At 41.8% G+C, this 17,075-nt stretch overlaps 1 protein-coding gene across 6 annotated transcripts in view; it reads left to right on the top strand.

Annotated features, from left to right (window-relative positions):
* The window catches only part of MKX (mohawk homeobox), a 72,136-nt gene extending 55,358 nt beyond the window's left edge, over positions 1-16,778 (top strand). For 3 of the 6 annotated variants that reach the window (XM_090047414.1, XM_090047419.1, XM_090047420.1), the window contains 2 exons: positions 14,475-14,508; positions 14,608-16,778. In XM_090047414.1, coding sequence (XP_089903540.1) covers positions 14,475-14,508; positions 14,608-14,794 — 221 coding nt within the window. In that variant the 3' untranslated portion in view covers positions 14,795-16,778. Of the gene's footprint in view, positions 1-5,634; positions 7,494-14,474; positions 14,509-14,607 lie in introns of those variants that run through there. The other 3 variants (XR_016442339.1, XM_090047416.1, XM_090047415.1) reach the window with 3 other exon arrangements.
* Positions 16,779-17,075: the final 297 nt, after the last annotated feature.

Below are 17,075 nucleotides of genomic sequence, written 5' to 3'. Positions count from 1 at the left end.
CAAGGAGCAGCAACACAGAGACCAGCCCCAGCAGCACTGGCAGGGTACACAGCTGGGTGAAGAGTTGCTCTGGGGCTGGGATCTTGCAGTGGTGACAGTGTGGTCTGGAGTCAGGGAAGAGCCATGATCTGCTGGCTGTATGCCCCTATTTGGGGCATGCTGACAGCAGATGGCAGCTCTGCCTCAGCTCTGGACCATGCTGTCACTGCCACAAGGTCCTGGCTCCAAAGCAGTTCCCTACCATGCTGCATGCCCTGCCAGCACTGCTGGGGCTGGTCTCCATGGAAGCCCTGGCCCTGCACTATCATGGCCCCCCTGCTACTGGGGTCTCCATGGAAACCGGCTGCAGCAACACGGGCAGGGGCTTGTGGGAAATGGAGTTGCTGCAGGCCCAATCCAGCCCATAGGCTGGTCCTTGCCCGCCCCTAGGTAAGAGGGTATACCATGGAACTCTGCTCAGTGAGTCCTCCCACTGGTGGAGGTCCATTAAAGACATTCAGATGATGGTGCACCACAGCTGTGCTAACTTGCCCCAAGGTTAGAAACGGCTCTCTGAAACTCACTCCCCCACTTCTGTTCTGCAGATTGCTCTGGCACAGGATGGACTTTGCCTATAACTCTCACCATCACCTCTCTCATCTCTTCAACAGGCCAGGGTCATCCCCATTTTCTCTGGATTGAACTTTAGTTTACTAGGTTTCACCCAAATCCCGTTTTAGAATAGACAGTAAGAAAAACAGCCATCAGCCTACTCATGGCAGTTCAGTCCATGGTGTCTCAAGCTTCCTATAGAGGTTTTACACATTTGACTCCGGAGAGAGAGAAACAGATCAGACATGGTGATGACCTATATAAGAGTACCATCAGATGAGCAACCCCTCACAGTAAAAGAGTAATTATAAATCAAAACTATTGTAAAATTGTCCTCTATAACCTCTGGAATTGGGACCACTTAAACATGCTCTCTACCCCCTGCCAAAGTCAAGTCAACAAGATCTTGTGGCTCATGATACCAAGGGTGGTCTCTGAACCAAACACAGATGGAAAATCAGGTTGGAAAGAATGAGGGCAAAAAGTAGCTGGAACTACTTCACCACAACCTTCCCCAGGCTGGAAATAAGGTAATAATAAAGGAGATCATCAATGTAAAGAACTGTTTTCTGGAGCATGAGCCCAAGTCATTCATTAGAGAATTTCTTGCATCTTTTCTCTTTCAACTCCACAAAATGAAGTTTTGGGAAATGCCTGCCAAACTGAACCCAGTATCTTGTGCACTCATGAGATTATACCTGCTGTGATGCATGAGGGTCTGGTCCATAGGTCACACCCTGATGTTCTTCCAGCACCTCCAGACTAGCTCAGATTCAAGCAGATCCTTTGCTCCTAGCTGACACATATGCTCTTGCAGCAGCAAAATCCAGTCAGCCCTCTCCAACAAGTAGACATTTTCACAGAGGAAGAAGCATGTAAGTAATTCCAAGGGTAGGGAGGCTGGATTCTCTGGGCCAGAGGTTCTCAAACTGTGGTCCGCAGACCACCAGTGGTCCACAAGCTCCATTCAGGTCGTCTGCAGAAAGGTTGTGGAACAATCGAGAATATTGTAAGCTGAGACTACTGATATGAAAATATGAGTTGTGTTCTTTGATTTGTAGAACAAAAAAATGTTTATTCAGCGGTCTGTCGAGACCTTCAGCAATTTTCAAGTGGTCCGCGAAAAAAAAAAGTTTGAGATCCACAGCTGTAGGCTGTCAACCACCTGGAAGAATTCTGCTGGAAACTTTCAGAAACAAGTTTGCTGGGGGAGGAAAAAGAGAGAATCTTTCTTTGCTGTAAAGAATTCTGTATGTTGGAATCAGATCCAGAATGAGCTTTCCTGTCTGTCCTCCGCCCTCCATAAATCACCTCTCAGATCTTGTATGTATACTTGTGAAGATGGTGCAAAAAAAGCTGACAAGAGCATCCATTCCAGTTGCTAGGATCAAAGATTATAAATGTTCCAGAAAACTGTGGATAGTGTCCCCTGACACCACAGTATTAGTCCTCAGAAAAAGTTTGTCTACTGATTAAGGGTGATCAACTCAGCACAGAAGGGCCAACTCGTGCTTCCTCCATCCTAGTTAGACCACAACTGCAGTTTACTGTGTGTGGTGCTCCCAAAAGTTCTGTGTCTTTTACATGGATATTAAATAGTATTTTTGTAAGGAGAAGGAGGGTAGTTACAATTTCCCTTCCTGCAGGCTGATATCCTGATTACTTGCTACTTTCCAACCCTACAGGTGACTGGGTTTTAGGGATGTTGCCTGTTTCATGGTTTACTTGTGGAGTCTTTTGGGAGGTTAGGAGTTAGATTAATGTACAAGAGTATATTAATATTAATTCCAGTTAACCCAACTTCACTGTTTAAGAAAGCGGTGATTTACACCACTGTGTAAGTCATACATCCTCTTAAATTGTGGTTTGGAAAACATTAGACAGCTAAGATGTGTGTGTAACCTGGAGAATGACATCAGCTCACCACTAATATACTCACACATGTAAACTTCATTTGTCACTCAACCACCTCTGATTATTTCCTCGTCCTCCTTCTCTTTCCTCTCCCTGCTTGTTTTGAAAATGCTGGTCAACACATGTTAAAGCAGGGTCTCCAAAACCAATACAAGAAAGTTCATGAGGAAGAAAGAGGAACAGCCGAACACTGTTGCCAATTTTTAAATGATGATAAATTATACAGACCTTTTGCTGAACCAACACATATTTTATAGATGCCTTTATTCCTAGAATGTAAATGTGTAATTCCTAAGGAATCTGTACATTTTAAGTGGCTTCTAAATATGTTTCAGTCACATGAAGCTGATGTGCTATGTCTTAATTTCCATATTGATTTGCTTTCACTAAATAATCTGTATCCTCTCACCTCACACACACATCTTTTCCCTTTTTTGTTGCAGGCTACCTTTCTTGTGCCTATTCTAAATGATAATACAAAAACAGGACTTCAAGGACTTCAACACCAGTTCTGTTTGGCCATTATATAGGTTGCAGTAGGTGGAGTGTGGGTGGATGAGTTTTTTTAGGCAGTGTTGTGGGGAGCAAAATTGGTCATTCTTTCCTTAGCTGTTCACTGGGGGGGCGGGAACTTTGAGAATGCTGTTCATAATTTACAAATGTGTACCTGTAAGTATAATTTGTCTAGATCAAAATGAAGACTAAAATGTATCTGTAATTTATATTATTTAAACCACTGTTCTTGTATTTCTAAATCTAGCCTTTTTCCAGAATGTAAATATATAGAAGATGTGGGTCTTGACTGTAATAATCATAAAAGCCCCATAATATATCTAAAATAGCTGAAACTGCTGCAAACATGCCAAAACCATCAGGCCTTGGTTCATTGAAGTCTATACTAACTGCATGGATTATTCCTGTATTCTTATTCTCGTTTTGACACTGATTTCTTCTGTTTTCTTTGGACAACTCATTTTGAATGGACACTGTCAGCTTAGAAAGCACATGTCTTTCTGAAAATGTTTAGCTATTATTATTATTATTACAAGTAACAGATACATGTACTGGAAATATACTAGGGAAAAAGACATTTTGTGCAGGTGGCAATCCTTTGTGTGAAATCAGTCTCCTGTTTCTCTTGTGTAGTCGATCAGTTATTCAGTTTGTACAGATGTTTCATAATGTAATAGGGGAGAAAAAATACTAAACTTAAGAAAATTAAGTTCATAGGACAGCAGGTATAATAAATATAACTGCTTTAAAATATCTTTGCAAACTAATGATACTTCAGATGGACAGTGCCATCTTCATTGCTCTGTCTCTTATGTCTGTCATCAGTTAAAATGGGCAGTTGTGAGGATTAGCAAGTTAATGTTTGTATAGAACTTTTAAAATGAAAAAACCCACATATGCCAGATATTAATAATGATGTGACTCCTGAAAAATTCCATACTGTATCAAAAAGCTGGTACTGTGTGGTTACTGCAGTCTTAGCATTGAACACTACAATTTTAATGTTTACTGTACCCTGAAAATTTCCATTAACGAAAAGGTTTACTGGATTGCATTGGTAAGAAATGGATATATACTTCCTATTATAAACAGCTAAGGACAAATCTGATGCCTGTTTGTTCTCTTTGGGTGGACAGTGGAAACAGACTGAGGTGTTTCCGGTAATCAGATTCTGATTCTCTTGGCTACCTTTTCTTTTGGGAGCAAAAAACAGCAGCAGAAAGGAAACTACAGTAGCAACACTAATAAAAATATATTGTTTATTATTTGCAGTTTGTAGGGTTTGGAATCCCAAGTTGTAAACAGGTTTCCACCTTGCAAGGCACTTTATGGGTAATACAACTATTTCTGACTTTTGCTGTATTACAGTCTTTTGTCTCCAAAAATCCTGAAGTATTATTCAGTGTGCTAAGAAATCATTTCCCAGCTACTGAAGAGTCCCTCTCTCTGAAATTTAATTCAGTACTATTTTAATAGAACCAGTGCAGAACAGTTGAAGGCTTGAATCGATGGACTCTGTGGACAAATTGGAGAGAGTCCAGTGGAGGGCAACAAACATGGTTAGGGAGCTGGGGCACATGGCTTATAAGGAAAAGCTGAGGGAATTGGGCTTATTTAGATGAGGTGGATTATACCCTAAGCAAGTTCATGGATGACACCAACCTGGAGGGAGTAGTAGATATGCTGGAGGGTAGGGCTAGGTTTCAGAGTGACCTAGACAAATTGGAGAATTGGGTCAAAAGAAATATGTTGAGGTTCATCAAGGACAAGAGCAAAGTCCTGCGCTTAGGACAGAACAATCCCATGCATGGCTACAAGCTTGGGATCAACTGGCTAAGCAGCTCTGCAGAAAGGACTTTGGGTTTACAGTGGATATGAGTCAACAGTGTGCCCTTGTTGCTAATAAAGCTAGCAGCATATTGGACTGCATTAGTAGGAGCATTGCCAACAGGTTGAGGGAAGTAATTATTCCACTCTATTCTGCACTGGTGAGGCCACATCTAGAGTACTGTGTCCAGTTTTCAGTTGCCACTATAGAAAGGATGTGGACAAGTTGGAGAGTAACAAAAATGACTAGGAGACTGAGGCACATGAGTTCTGAGGAACGGCCTGAGGGAACTGGGCGTATTTAATCTGCAGAAGAGAAGACGGAGCAGGTGTTTGATAACAGCCTTTAGCTACCTGAATGGTGGTTCCAGAAGGGGTGGAGCTAGACTGTTCTTAGTCATGGCAGATGACAGAAAAGGGAAGAATGGTCTCAAATTGCAACAAGAGAAGTTTAGGTTAGATATTAGGAAAAACTTTCTCACTAGGATGGTAGTAAAACACTGGAACAGGCTACCCAGATTGGTGGTGAAATCTCCATTCTTGGAGGTTTTTAAGACCCAGCTAGATAAAGCCTTGGCTAGGATGCGCTAGTTGGGGGTAGTCATGCTTTGAGCAGAGGGTTGGACTAGATGACCTCCTAAGGTCCCTTCCAACCCTAATTTTCTATGATTCTATACTCAGTTGAAATTGCACCAGTGTTTCAATATGTGATATTTAAAAGTTTGTTATAAGTGTTATGACAAGTGTCTGTCATAAGATATTTATTGCTGTATCTTCATCTTTCCATAGATGTTTTATATTGCCTTAACTATGGAAAATGCAATGCAAGTTCTACCATCTACGAGTACTATGTCTAGCAGGGATGGCCAAGCCATAGCTCCAGAACCACGTGCGGCTCTTCAGAAGTTAATGTGTGTCTCCTTGAATCTTTGCACAAGCACACAGTGACCAGCTTACATAGCCGTTACGTCACGTCACATGACATGACTGGTCGCAGCGAGTGTGTTACTCAGTTTGGACTCGGAAATTTGGACTCCGGAGCCACGAGTTGGCCACCCCGATGTAGTGTATAACTCACTAATATATGGGCTGCAGCTGCTTCTGTTGTCACATTGTACAGGAGTACTAATCTGCATAAACTGTACTCTCCAAGTGGCATGAGAGCCCTATGGCAACACTCATTTTTAATAAAGTAGTATGGTTTATTGTAACTAGAACTCCCAGTCCGTAATTCATCTGAATGGAAGCCTTTCAATAAAGATAAAGGTGGCTGCAACCAAATCCACCTCAAGCAAATTAAACACAGCTTACAGGCCACTAACAAGGGTGAGACTGCAGCATTCCTACTAGCTTGAATTATGTGCAGCACTTCACCCTGTTTTATAGCAGTTATGTGCTCAAATGAAAATGCTGAGTTTGCTACCTGTTCATATGATCAACTATTATGTAGGCTAGAGCAGTGATGTCCCACTGTTTGTCCCCATGGGCCGGGTGAGTGGTGTGGTCTGGGTCCATAGGCTAGACCAAGTCCATGGGCTGAGCTGACACACACACTGGATTGGGCACTGGCCCTGCATGATATCATGGCCATGGCCATGGCCCGAGGCTTACTCTGGACATGACTCACTGCCCTGGCTCCAGGCCCAGCCCTAGGCCCTGCTTGGGCCAGATTGAGCCCTGCCATCTCGGCCTCAGTTCCCCATGCACTGGCAGGATCCTATGTGCAGGGCAATGTCATCTGGCCCACAGGCCATGGAAGTTTGTCCATGGCGAAGTGGTGGTGGAGTTAATTGCTACTGCTTCTCTCTTCCCCCTCCTCCAGCTGAGCCATTATTCTGGATTTCTTGGGCTAGAGTCATTGGGGTTCAGTATTCTGCCTTACTGTATCGTTTCTTGCAAATACAATTTGCAATGATAATACTGAGAACTGCCCTGTGGCTATTCCTTCCTCTTAAATAAGAAGGACACTGGCTTTCCAAAAAGGCCACCAGTGTCTGGTCTGGATTATTACATTGCATCTTCTGGCTTTCTGCATTTGAGATGCTCCTCTCCTTATTCAGCATTCCTTGATTTATTTACATTCACAAGTGGCTCTCACCAATATGTTGCATTCATAGTTAAAATATGCTGTGGGGCTGATACTGGGACACATGAGGTGCTCAATGTGCAGAAACCATGCTAATGCTCAGTAGATTTAATCTAATGAGGAGTAACACCACTTAATAAGTGTTTATCTGTGCTAATGTGCAGTAACACCAATTACAGCGTATTAAGTTTAGTACCCGTAATTACAGCACCTTAATGAAAGTGTAGACACTCCCGTGGAGCATTGAAAGGTTTTATTTTCAGTGGTCAGAAGGAAAGAGGAGGGCAAAGCTTGAGAGGTGAAAAATAAGCAAAAAGTAGCATTTCTTTTTTAATTTGATCAAATCATTTTAGGGCTTACTCATGCAAGGTGCTGAGCAGTGCTTATAGGAATTGAGCACCTTAACCTCCCATGAAACCAAGGGGTAACAATGGTCATTATTAGCTCATTAGCTCAAGAAGCACTCATCACTCTATGGAACAGGGTCTTGTACCTATCTGTGCCAGATTATCTCCTGCTGTACACTGAATAAAAATACTTGCCTTCCTCACCGACTTGTGGGGCTCAGTTCCTACTGTTGTAAAACACTGAAAATCCTAGAAGACCAAAAAAAAGGTTCAGTTTAAGTTTAGGGTAGCAATAAAGAATTTTGGCACCAAAAAGAGCCTTTAAACTTGATATTAACGGTTTTCAAAATTCATTAAACAAACATGCTCTTCTAGCAATTACTAGCAAAAGCTTTGCAATATAATCAGTGGTAGTTCTGTTATAGTTCAGTTTTTAGAGGATAGTATTTTAAAAAATTAATTTGTTTTGTTTTTACAAACAAAAGCTGACTGAATTAAAGAGCTGTTTCTGGTACAGAAAAAAAAAGATGGGTATTTTGTAAAGGTAAGTATAGAATAACAAAGTCTTTTGAATTCTTTTTTGCCATTTATTCTGTGGCTAGGTACAGACATTCAAAAAGCCTGATATGGAATCAGTCTAAGTAATGTGCTTTTGTGTAAGCAGCATAGTTTAGATCAGTAGCAAACAGAACATACGTTTGCCCTGTGGTGAGGACCCTTAGACCAGGTTCCACCCTTTTTAAACCAGTCTGTACGCACCAAACTTCTGTTCTGTTATAGGCATAGATCAGTTTTATGTACCAAACTTCTGTTATGAGTATAAACCAGTTTCCGATCGATTATACTGGTAAAAGTACTTGGCCTATATGACTTCGGGAAAATTACTTACATTTAGATCTGCCTAAATACTGCTGAAAAATATTTGCAGATACTCATTTAAATAAACATTGGAATTCAAATATGAATTACTGCTGAAGCCTGCCTTCCTCAAACATGCATACAAGCATTTTTTTTGTTCACAGGAATGTTTTCCAAAAGAAAAAAAGTTTACAGATATTCTAGTGACTATGTATGCATCTCTGGAAGTGGCATTGTTTTATTTTTCTCCATTTCCACTCTAGCACCTACCAACATAGTTATTTTTTTCACAGATAGTGCTCTCTGTCCCTTTTAAAATCTGTGACTGTTGAGTGAAATCTGTGACCATTGAGTGAAATTCAGAGACAGAACCTTTTGTGAGCAACAGCTTCCTTCCTTGAGTGGAATTAAACAAAAGAAAAAATATACAGGCAGGTAAAAGTTAAAGGTGACAACCTGAATTACATGGGTCATTCAGTACATCTCATCATATCAAGTTTTCTGCCCATCGCCATTTTTTAGTGTCTGCTTGGATACTGCATTATTCATTTTCCTTCTTGAAGTGAAGTGCAGTGTTGCTAATATGAATTGTTAAATGTATTGATTGTCATGATGGAAGTGGCTGCCTTTTAGGCTAGTGACAGATATTATACATAAACGAGTTTAAGAGATCAGAAACTGGTTTAAACATGTAACAGAACAGATCTTCAGTGCACATAAACCAGTTTGAAAATGGCTGAAACTGATCTGGGATAAAACTGGTTGAATGTAGACTTCAACCAGGTTGAACCTCAGACTTCAACCTGATTAAATATCAGACTTAACTGATATGGCTCAAACCAGTTTATGCAATGTCTGTCCCAGATCCCTTGCTTGTTTAAGTTAAATCAGACTCCTCCAGCATCCCATCATGCTTTCTGGGCTGGGCTGGGCTGGGCCCTCCCCTCTGCTCCCTGGCTGCAGCTCTGGCAGAGACGGCAGGCATCTGCCTGGCTTCTGCTCCCTACCGTTCCTCTCGAAGCAGGGATTCTGCCATCTCCTCAGCCTTACATAGATACCTCTCAGCATTAGTTAGCAGACCACATGCTGACTATGGTCCATGCTGTGGCAGATGGGACAAAGACAGAATCAACAGGTAATGTCCTTCTGTTGTTTTTTTAATGGGGTGATAAACACTGAGTTAAAGGTGATAAACGTGGTCTTACCAATTCCCTGCTGGGCTGGTCAAGGGTGGGGGAACCCCTCCCTAATAAGAGCATCCTGCCAGGGCCTGGTCACACACCCCCAGGCCAGCACTTTGGAAGTGAAGGGACGGCTGCTCTAGCACCCTGCCCAGCTTCTACCCTGAGCCACTACAGGCATGGGCCTGCATTTTTTTCAGTCCAGAGGGGATGTGTGAACGGTTGCAAACTGGTTTAGCCTAGCCATATTAGACTAAACTGCAAAGATTGACTCAATTCAGGCCTAGGATTTTTGAAACCTGGTGGGATTCACCCCACGACTGAGCAGTTAGCATTAGGGGCTATAGGTTTTACAGGCCGATAGAAAAGAAAGGAAAGGCGGGGGTGTGGCACTCTATGTCAAGGAGCAATACACATCCTCTGCCAGCAAAATGGAGTCAGAGGGGCAAGCGGAAGTGCTCTGGGTCAAGATACAAGGGGGTCGTGGGGAGAGGGATCTAACAGTGGGAGTCCACTACAGACCACCCAACCAAGGGGAGGAGCTGGACTGGGAATTTTCGGGCCAGCCTGCAGAGGCACTTAAGGCAAGGGATGTAGTTGTCATGGGTGATTTAAATTACCTGGACATCTCCTGGGAGGAACAGTCAGCCAGGTCAGAGCATTCCAGGAGGTTCCTGGCTGAGATACAGGACCTCCACTTAATTGAGGAGGTGCACAGTCCCACCAGAGGAAATGCCCTGTTTGACATGGTCCTGGCCACAGGTGACAACCTGGTAATGGGCCTCGAGGTCCTTGATCACCTGGGTGATAGCGATCATCGCTTGCTGGAATTCACCATCCAGCATAGGGTGTCAAGGGCCTGCTATAAGGTGGTAGCCCTACACTTCAAGAGGGCCAACTTCAGTGAGTTGAGGACATTAGTGGGAGAGGCGCTGGGGTTCTCAAGAGCAGGGCAACTCAGTGCCCAAGATGAGTGGTCGTTTCTTAAGGAGATGATACTCAGGGCCAAAGGGGTGACCATCCCAACAAAAAGCAAGGGGGGGCAGGATTGCCTGAAAGCCCCCCTGGCTCACCAAGGGTGTACAGGAATGCCTGATTGCCAAAAAGGCGGTATACAACTGGTGGAAGGGTGGTGCTATCTCCAAGGAGGAGTATACCTCCTCTGCTTGGGCCTGTAGAGGGGCTGTCAGGAAAGCTAAGACAGACATAGAGCTAGGCCAATGTCCAAAATCAAAGATAACAAAAAGTCCTTTTTCAAATATATAGGGAGGATGAAGAAAGCACTGGGAAATGTGGGGCCCCTGCAAGATCCTCTGGGCAATCTGGTGGTTGCACCAGAGGAGAAACCAATTCTTCACCTCCGTTTTTTTGGACAGGGACTGGGACTTCCCCACTGTGATGCAAGATGGATTTGAGGGGAACGCCTCCAGACCTCAGGTTGGGGAGGACTGGGTTAGAGAGCTTCTGGAGGGGCTGAACATCTTCAAATCAGTGGTGTTGAGGGAGCTAGCACAGGTTATTGCAAAGCCCTTGGCACAGCTTTACGAGCACTCATGGTGTTCGGACCAGGTGCCAGATGATTGGAAGATAGCCAACGTGGTCCCCATCTTTAAAAAAGGGAGGAGGGAGGACCCGGGCAGCTGTAGGCCCATCAGTCTTACCTCAATCCTAGAGAAACTCTTTGAGAAGATCATCATGGAGCACGTCTGTGATGGGCCAACTTCAGAGATGATGCTCAAGGGCAACCAGCACGGTTTCATTGGGGGCAGGTCATGTTAGACCAACCTGATTGTCTTTTATGATCAGGTCACAAAAGCATTGGATGCAGGTGTTGCCGTGGATGTAGTCTTTCTGGACTTTAGCAAGGCCTTTGACACCGTCTCCCGCCCCATCCTCATTAAAAACTTGGGTGACTGTGGCATTGATGCCTACACAGTCAGATGGATTGCAGATTGGCTGAAGGGTCGCATTCAGAGGGTGGTGGTGGACGGGTCATATTCGATCTGTCATATTCGATCTAATGACAGACAGTTGTCATAACACTTATAACAAACTTTTAAGTATCACATATTGAAACACTGGTGCAATTTCAACTGAGTATAGAATCATAGAAAATTAGGGTTGGAAGGGACCTTAGAAGGTCATCTAGTGGGGAGAAGTGGGCAGCGGAGTCCTCCAGAGCTTGGTCCTTGGGCCCACGTGGTTCAATTTTTTATTAGCGATTTGGACGATGGGGTGAAAAGCAACTTGTTTAAATTCGCTGATGATATCAAAATTTGGTGTGAGGTGAGCATGCTAGTAGGGAGGGAAAGACTGCAGCAAGACCTGGATAGGTTACAGGGGTGGGCTAATATGAACAGGATGCGCTCAGTACTGACAAGTGCAGGGTGCTGCACTTGGGCAGTAGTGACCAGAAGCACACTTATGGGAAACTCCCTTCTTGAGAGCACGGAGGCAGAAAGGGATCTTGGAGTCATTGTTGACTCCAAGATGAACATGGGCCGACAATGCGAGGTCACGGTTGGCAGGGCTAACCGGACCTTGTCGTGCATCCACAGGTGCATCTCAAGCAGGGCCAAGGAGGTGATCCTCCCCTTCTATGCAACACTGGTCAGGCCACAGCTGGAGTACTGTGTCCAGTTTTGTGTGCCCCACTTCAAGAGGGATGTGGACAACAATGAGAGACTACGGGACCTGAACCTGTTCAGCCTTCATAAGAGAAGGCTGAGGGGGGACCTGGTGACCGTCTATAAACTCACCAGAGGGGACCAGAAGGGTTTGGGAGAGACCTTGTTTCCCCTAGCGCCCCCTGGCATAACAAGGAATAACGGCCACAAGTTGTTGGAGAGGAGGTTTAGATTAGACATCCGCAAGAACTACTTCACAGTCAGGGCGGCTAGGAGCTGGAACCAACTTCCAAGGGAAGTGGTGCTGGCTCCTACCTTGGGGGTCTTTAAGAGGAGGCTTAATGCCTACCTAGCTGGGATCATTTGAGCCCAGTTTTTTCTCCTGCCCAGGCTGGGGGTCGGACTTGAAGATCTACAAGGTCCCTTCCAACCTGACTTCTATGATTCTATGACCTGGGGATTCCAGTGAAGAAGCTGAATATGAGCTAGCAGTGTGCCCTTGTGCAAAGAAGGCTAACAGGCAGGGGGTCAGACTTGAAGATCTACAAGGTCCCTTCCAACCCAACTTCTATGATTCTGTGATTCTATGAATGTCTGTCCCTAGCCCTAGTGGTAGGTTAATTCATTTTTATATATAACTTGTTCAGTTGGAAGGCAGGTCAGGATGGCACCTCATAGACTAATTCAGAGAGAGAAGCTTTTGAGAGCAACAGCTTCCTTCATACTGTGAAGTAAGTTTTGTCAAATGATGAAGGAAGCTGTTACTTATGAAAGCTTATCCTCTCTGGGTTAGTCTCTATATAAAGTGCCCTGCCTGACTTCAGATTAACACAACTAACTACCTCTCTTTGTTCAGTGAATTAGTAAGTTTTGTAGAGCGTTTTAGGATCCATTGGCATGGAAGCTCTTAAAGAAAACTTCATCTTTGGAATTTATGAAATCATCAGTTATCAGACTGCTTTCAGCTCTGTCAAACGTAGTTCTGAAAGCCTAGAGAGAAGCCATTGCTAGCTTACGTTGTTTTTTAAGGCTGGCTCATTAGGGTGTATTTCATTCTGCTCTTTCTTTTGTTTCAGTCATTATTAATTGATACGGTCATTATTGCAGCTTCTTGTAGTTCCTCTTTAATGAGTTTCCATGTTATACTTGTAGAAGCATAGTGGATTCATATTTGTAGAAGCATAAAGGTTAAACACTCTCATGCAAACAATCTGAAATATGTCTGCCTGGTCTGTTACTACATAGAATACATGTGATTAGGCAGCAGTAATTCTTGATGGTGCAGAAAAGAACATTCCTGTTGTGCATGGAAACATAAAATATTATTGATTGTGTGTGCTTGTTATATAGTAATTAAGCACCTTTCCTAAATCACTGTTTAAGTTGCAGACTGAAAAAGGGAAGCCACATGCATTGGTGGATATCTTTTCAATAGAAATCTTGTTTGTAATGAATTCAAGAGTAAATTCACTATGGCTAGGGACAGACATTACAAATAAACTGGTTTAAGTGATCAGAAACTGTTTTAAACCTGTAACAGAGCACATGTTCAGTGCACATAAACCAGTTTGAAAATGGCAGAAACTGGTTTGAGATAAACCTGGTTGAATATAGTGTCAGACTTAACTGATTTGGGTCAAAGTGGTTTATGCAATGTCTGTCCCAGACCTCTTCCTGGTTTAACGTAAACTAGAGTCCCCCAGCATCCCAAATGCTTTGCAGCCCAGGGCAGGGCTCTCTGCTCCACAGCAGGGCCAGCTTTGCCCCTCTACTCCCTAGCTGGAGCTCCAGCAGAGATGGCAGGCAAAGCAGTGTCTTCTTGGCTTCCTCCTGCCCCTCCTCCCCCAATCTCCTCTGCCACAACACAGACTGTAGCCAGCATGTGGTATGCTAGCTAATGCTGAGAGGTGTCTGTGTAAGGCTTTGTGGGACTTTTTAAGTCTGTGGGACTTTTCGGAGCTAAAAGAAGAGCTTCAACTAATGAGAGAGGCTTTTGTTTCCTTGATGGGCTGATAAACACTGTAACTCCCTGCTGTGTAATTCCCTGCTGGCTCCATCACTGGTCAGGAGGACAGATTGGGAAGGGCGGGAGATCCTTCTCTAATCAGAGCATCCTGCTAGGGCCTGGCCATGTCCCCTCTCAGCTCAGCACTCTGGAAGGGAAGGGTGGGCTGCTCTAGCATCCCCCGGCTTCTAGCCTGAGCTACTGGAGGCATGTGACTACACTTCTTCAGTCCAGAGGGAATGTATGAATGTTTACAAACTGATTCAGCCTAGCCAGGTTAGACTAACCTGCGAAGATTGAATTAGTTCAGGCTTTTTGAATGTCTGTCCCTAGTCTATAAGACTGTGACTCAGCTTTCATGTTTCTTATGGTCATATGTCCAGCTATTTTCATAAAAACCTTATCTTGATTTCAGAAGCCAGCTTATCTCTCCACAAACCAATTTCATGTTAGGTTGGGGGACATTTTAAGAAATATTATGAACAAAATGAACAAAAACAGTAATGGTTTTTTTTCTGTTTTCAGAAACTTTGGACAATGGACCTAGCAAGTGTGAAAGGTGAGTAAGGGGCTACATTTGCCACTTGAATTCTTCAGTATGGTTTTCCCTATTGTATATATGTAAGCCATGTAAATATTCGTTGTTGTTTGAATCTAGCGCAGCTAACAGAAAAGGAACAAACAAAGATGAAACATACTGGAAGGAAATCAACGCGGCTATGGCTCTTACAAACCTCGCACAAGGAAAGGATAAACTACAGGGAACTACCAGCTGCATCATTCAAAAGTCATCACATATATCAGAAGTAAAGACTGTTAAAGTGCCATTAGTTCAACAATTCTGAGAGAATGGGGGTACCTTTTTTGGCCAAATGGACATTCCTAACAGCATTGGTTTTCAGTAAAATCAGACCCACAGATGCAAAGCAAATACTGAAAATAGATTCCTTTTATGGTCAGTAGAAAAAAAAAATCTCCCTCAGACTCAGACTTTTTCATTGTATTAAATAAAATGTTCAACTGCTTCTATCAAAGGCATGTAAATTATAAAAAATCAGTTTTTATCAAAATATTAACTTATTTTATGTTAATCAAGTGTGCATCACTGCATTGCTATAATAATAAGTGCCTTGCTTTAAAAAATAAGCTATAACGTGGGCATAGTACAACACAATTATGCCTCAAAATGACATTGCCATAGTACTTAATCTTTGTATATTATTCCAAGTGGGCTTGGCAGTCTAGGGCTAAACACATTATTGCTGGAAGCCCTTGAGAATTGCTGCATATTTGACTTATACAAATTGGTGACTGGTAAGTCTTAATGAAAATGTTACATCTTTGAAAAAAATCACAGTATTATAAAAGTTGTACAGTAAGTTTTTTCAAAGTGACAATAAGGTTGTTATGCATGTTTCTTACCTGAATATGCAATGTTTGAATACCAAAATCATGAATTTGAATAGTGCAATACTCTAGAACCCACATAGATTTGGGAAATATATTGATCATTTGCATCAATTTGAAAGTACACCTACAACTCACCATTGCATTCATTTAAAAAATCTATAGTTGAAAGGCTGTAGCAAGACCCTCTGAAAATTTAAATTGGATTTCATACTTCTAAATTTTTTGTGTTGACTTACTGAATTTATTATAGGAGTAATGAAAACTCATTTCTCTTTGTATACTGATTTCTCTTTGTACCAATCTAAATCTATCAATTTTTATTTGTATTGGAGCTCAATAAGATTCTATGATAGAAATTGTTATAGCTTGACTATGTCCAAAATCCTTTTATTTTGTACATATTGTATCAAATGAAGAGAGTTGATTGACAATTCACATTGCAATGAGAAAAAAGACATAATGAAAACTGTATATACTCAAAGTTAAAACTCAAATTAGAACCATATGGAACACGACACTCTGAAAAATCTGGGCATTTCACTTATGAGAGTTTTTAAGTGGATACTAAACCATGCGTTAAAAATAACATTCAGAGTTTCTAAACTTGACTGATACTGAGTGAAATAACTAATGTAAAACCAGATTTATTTTTTGGTGTACAAGTTTTTCTTGAATCATATAACAATATTCTAATGAGGTTTACAGTGCTTGAATAAACAATGGTAAAGCCAAATATAATTTATACTGAATCAGTTACAGAAAACTGGAAAAGAGCTAATTGTTATGAAGGTTCAGATAATTTTTTTTGCCTGTGGGTAACCTATTCATTTTTTACTGCTAGCCTCTTTTGGTGAGCCAATAATGAACCCAGATATGACTTTGATCCTGCTTCACTTGAAGTCAGTGATAAAACTCCCTTACGCTTCAGTGGTCGCAGAATTGGGCCAGTGGTAGAAATAATTTGTAAGTATAGTCTATTCCAGTTGCATTAGTCAAGATACATAGCAAACATCAACCTTGATGTGACTTCTTAGGATACTCCTTGATGTAACATAACATATTTTGGGTTTTATTTAGTGTACAATGAAAATTATTTGATATGAAAATATTTTGTACATATATATTTTTACTTTGTTTTCTAAATTGCTGATTTGCATTGACATAAAGTGCCAAGCTGGAAATGTATGTCATGACTGTATGAACAGTTGAAGTATACTTTTTTATTGACTTGCATCATTATGTGTCTAGAATTCCATGACAACAATTTTTGATAACTGAGTTTACTGGATTTTGTCATAATAATGTGAGTTTGTACCTAAGAATGGAGAGTAACTACTTCACTCTTGTTCATACTATTATAAGTTATTCTGGTATTAAATATTTTGTGACAATAAATTGTCTTGTCAAACTTTTCCGTTAGATATGTCCTCAGTGTTTTTATTTGAATAAATGACAACAATATTTTTCATGTTAAAAAAAAAAAGATTATCAGTGATTTCTCTGGGATAAAACTGGAGAAGCAAACCATTGTAGAAATACTTGTTCATGTCTCTTTTTTAAATGATCAAAGCACAAAAAATAACCTGTAAAACACATCAAGTTGGTTTTACATTTAACAAATACTTGGCATCATTTTGTTACAATTCTCTTTAATTTATTTTCTCCATTGCTGCTTTAATGTTTTCTGAAAACACAAATGCTAATACTGAGTGTTTT

Source organism: Crocodylus siamensis, chromosome 5 (assembly GCF_052110815.1).
Source record: "Crocodylus siamensis isolate JL-2025a chromosome 5, ASM5211081v1, whole genome shotgun sequence".
In the NCBI taxonomy this organism is placed as follows: Eukaryota; Metazoa; Chordata; order Crocodylia; family Crocodylidae; genus Crocodylus; species Crocodylus siamensis.
The sequence above is the reverse complement of the archived record's forward strand: the minus strand, read 5'-3'. Positions and strand labels throughout refer to the sequence as shown.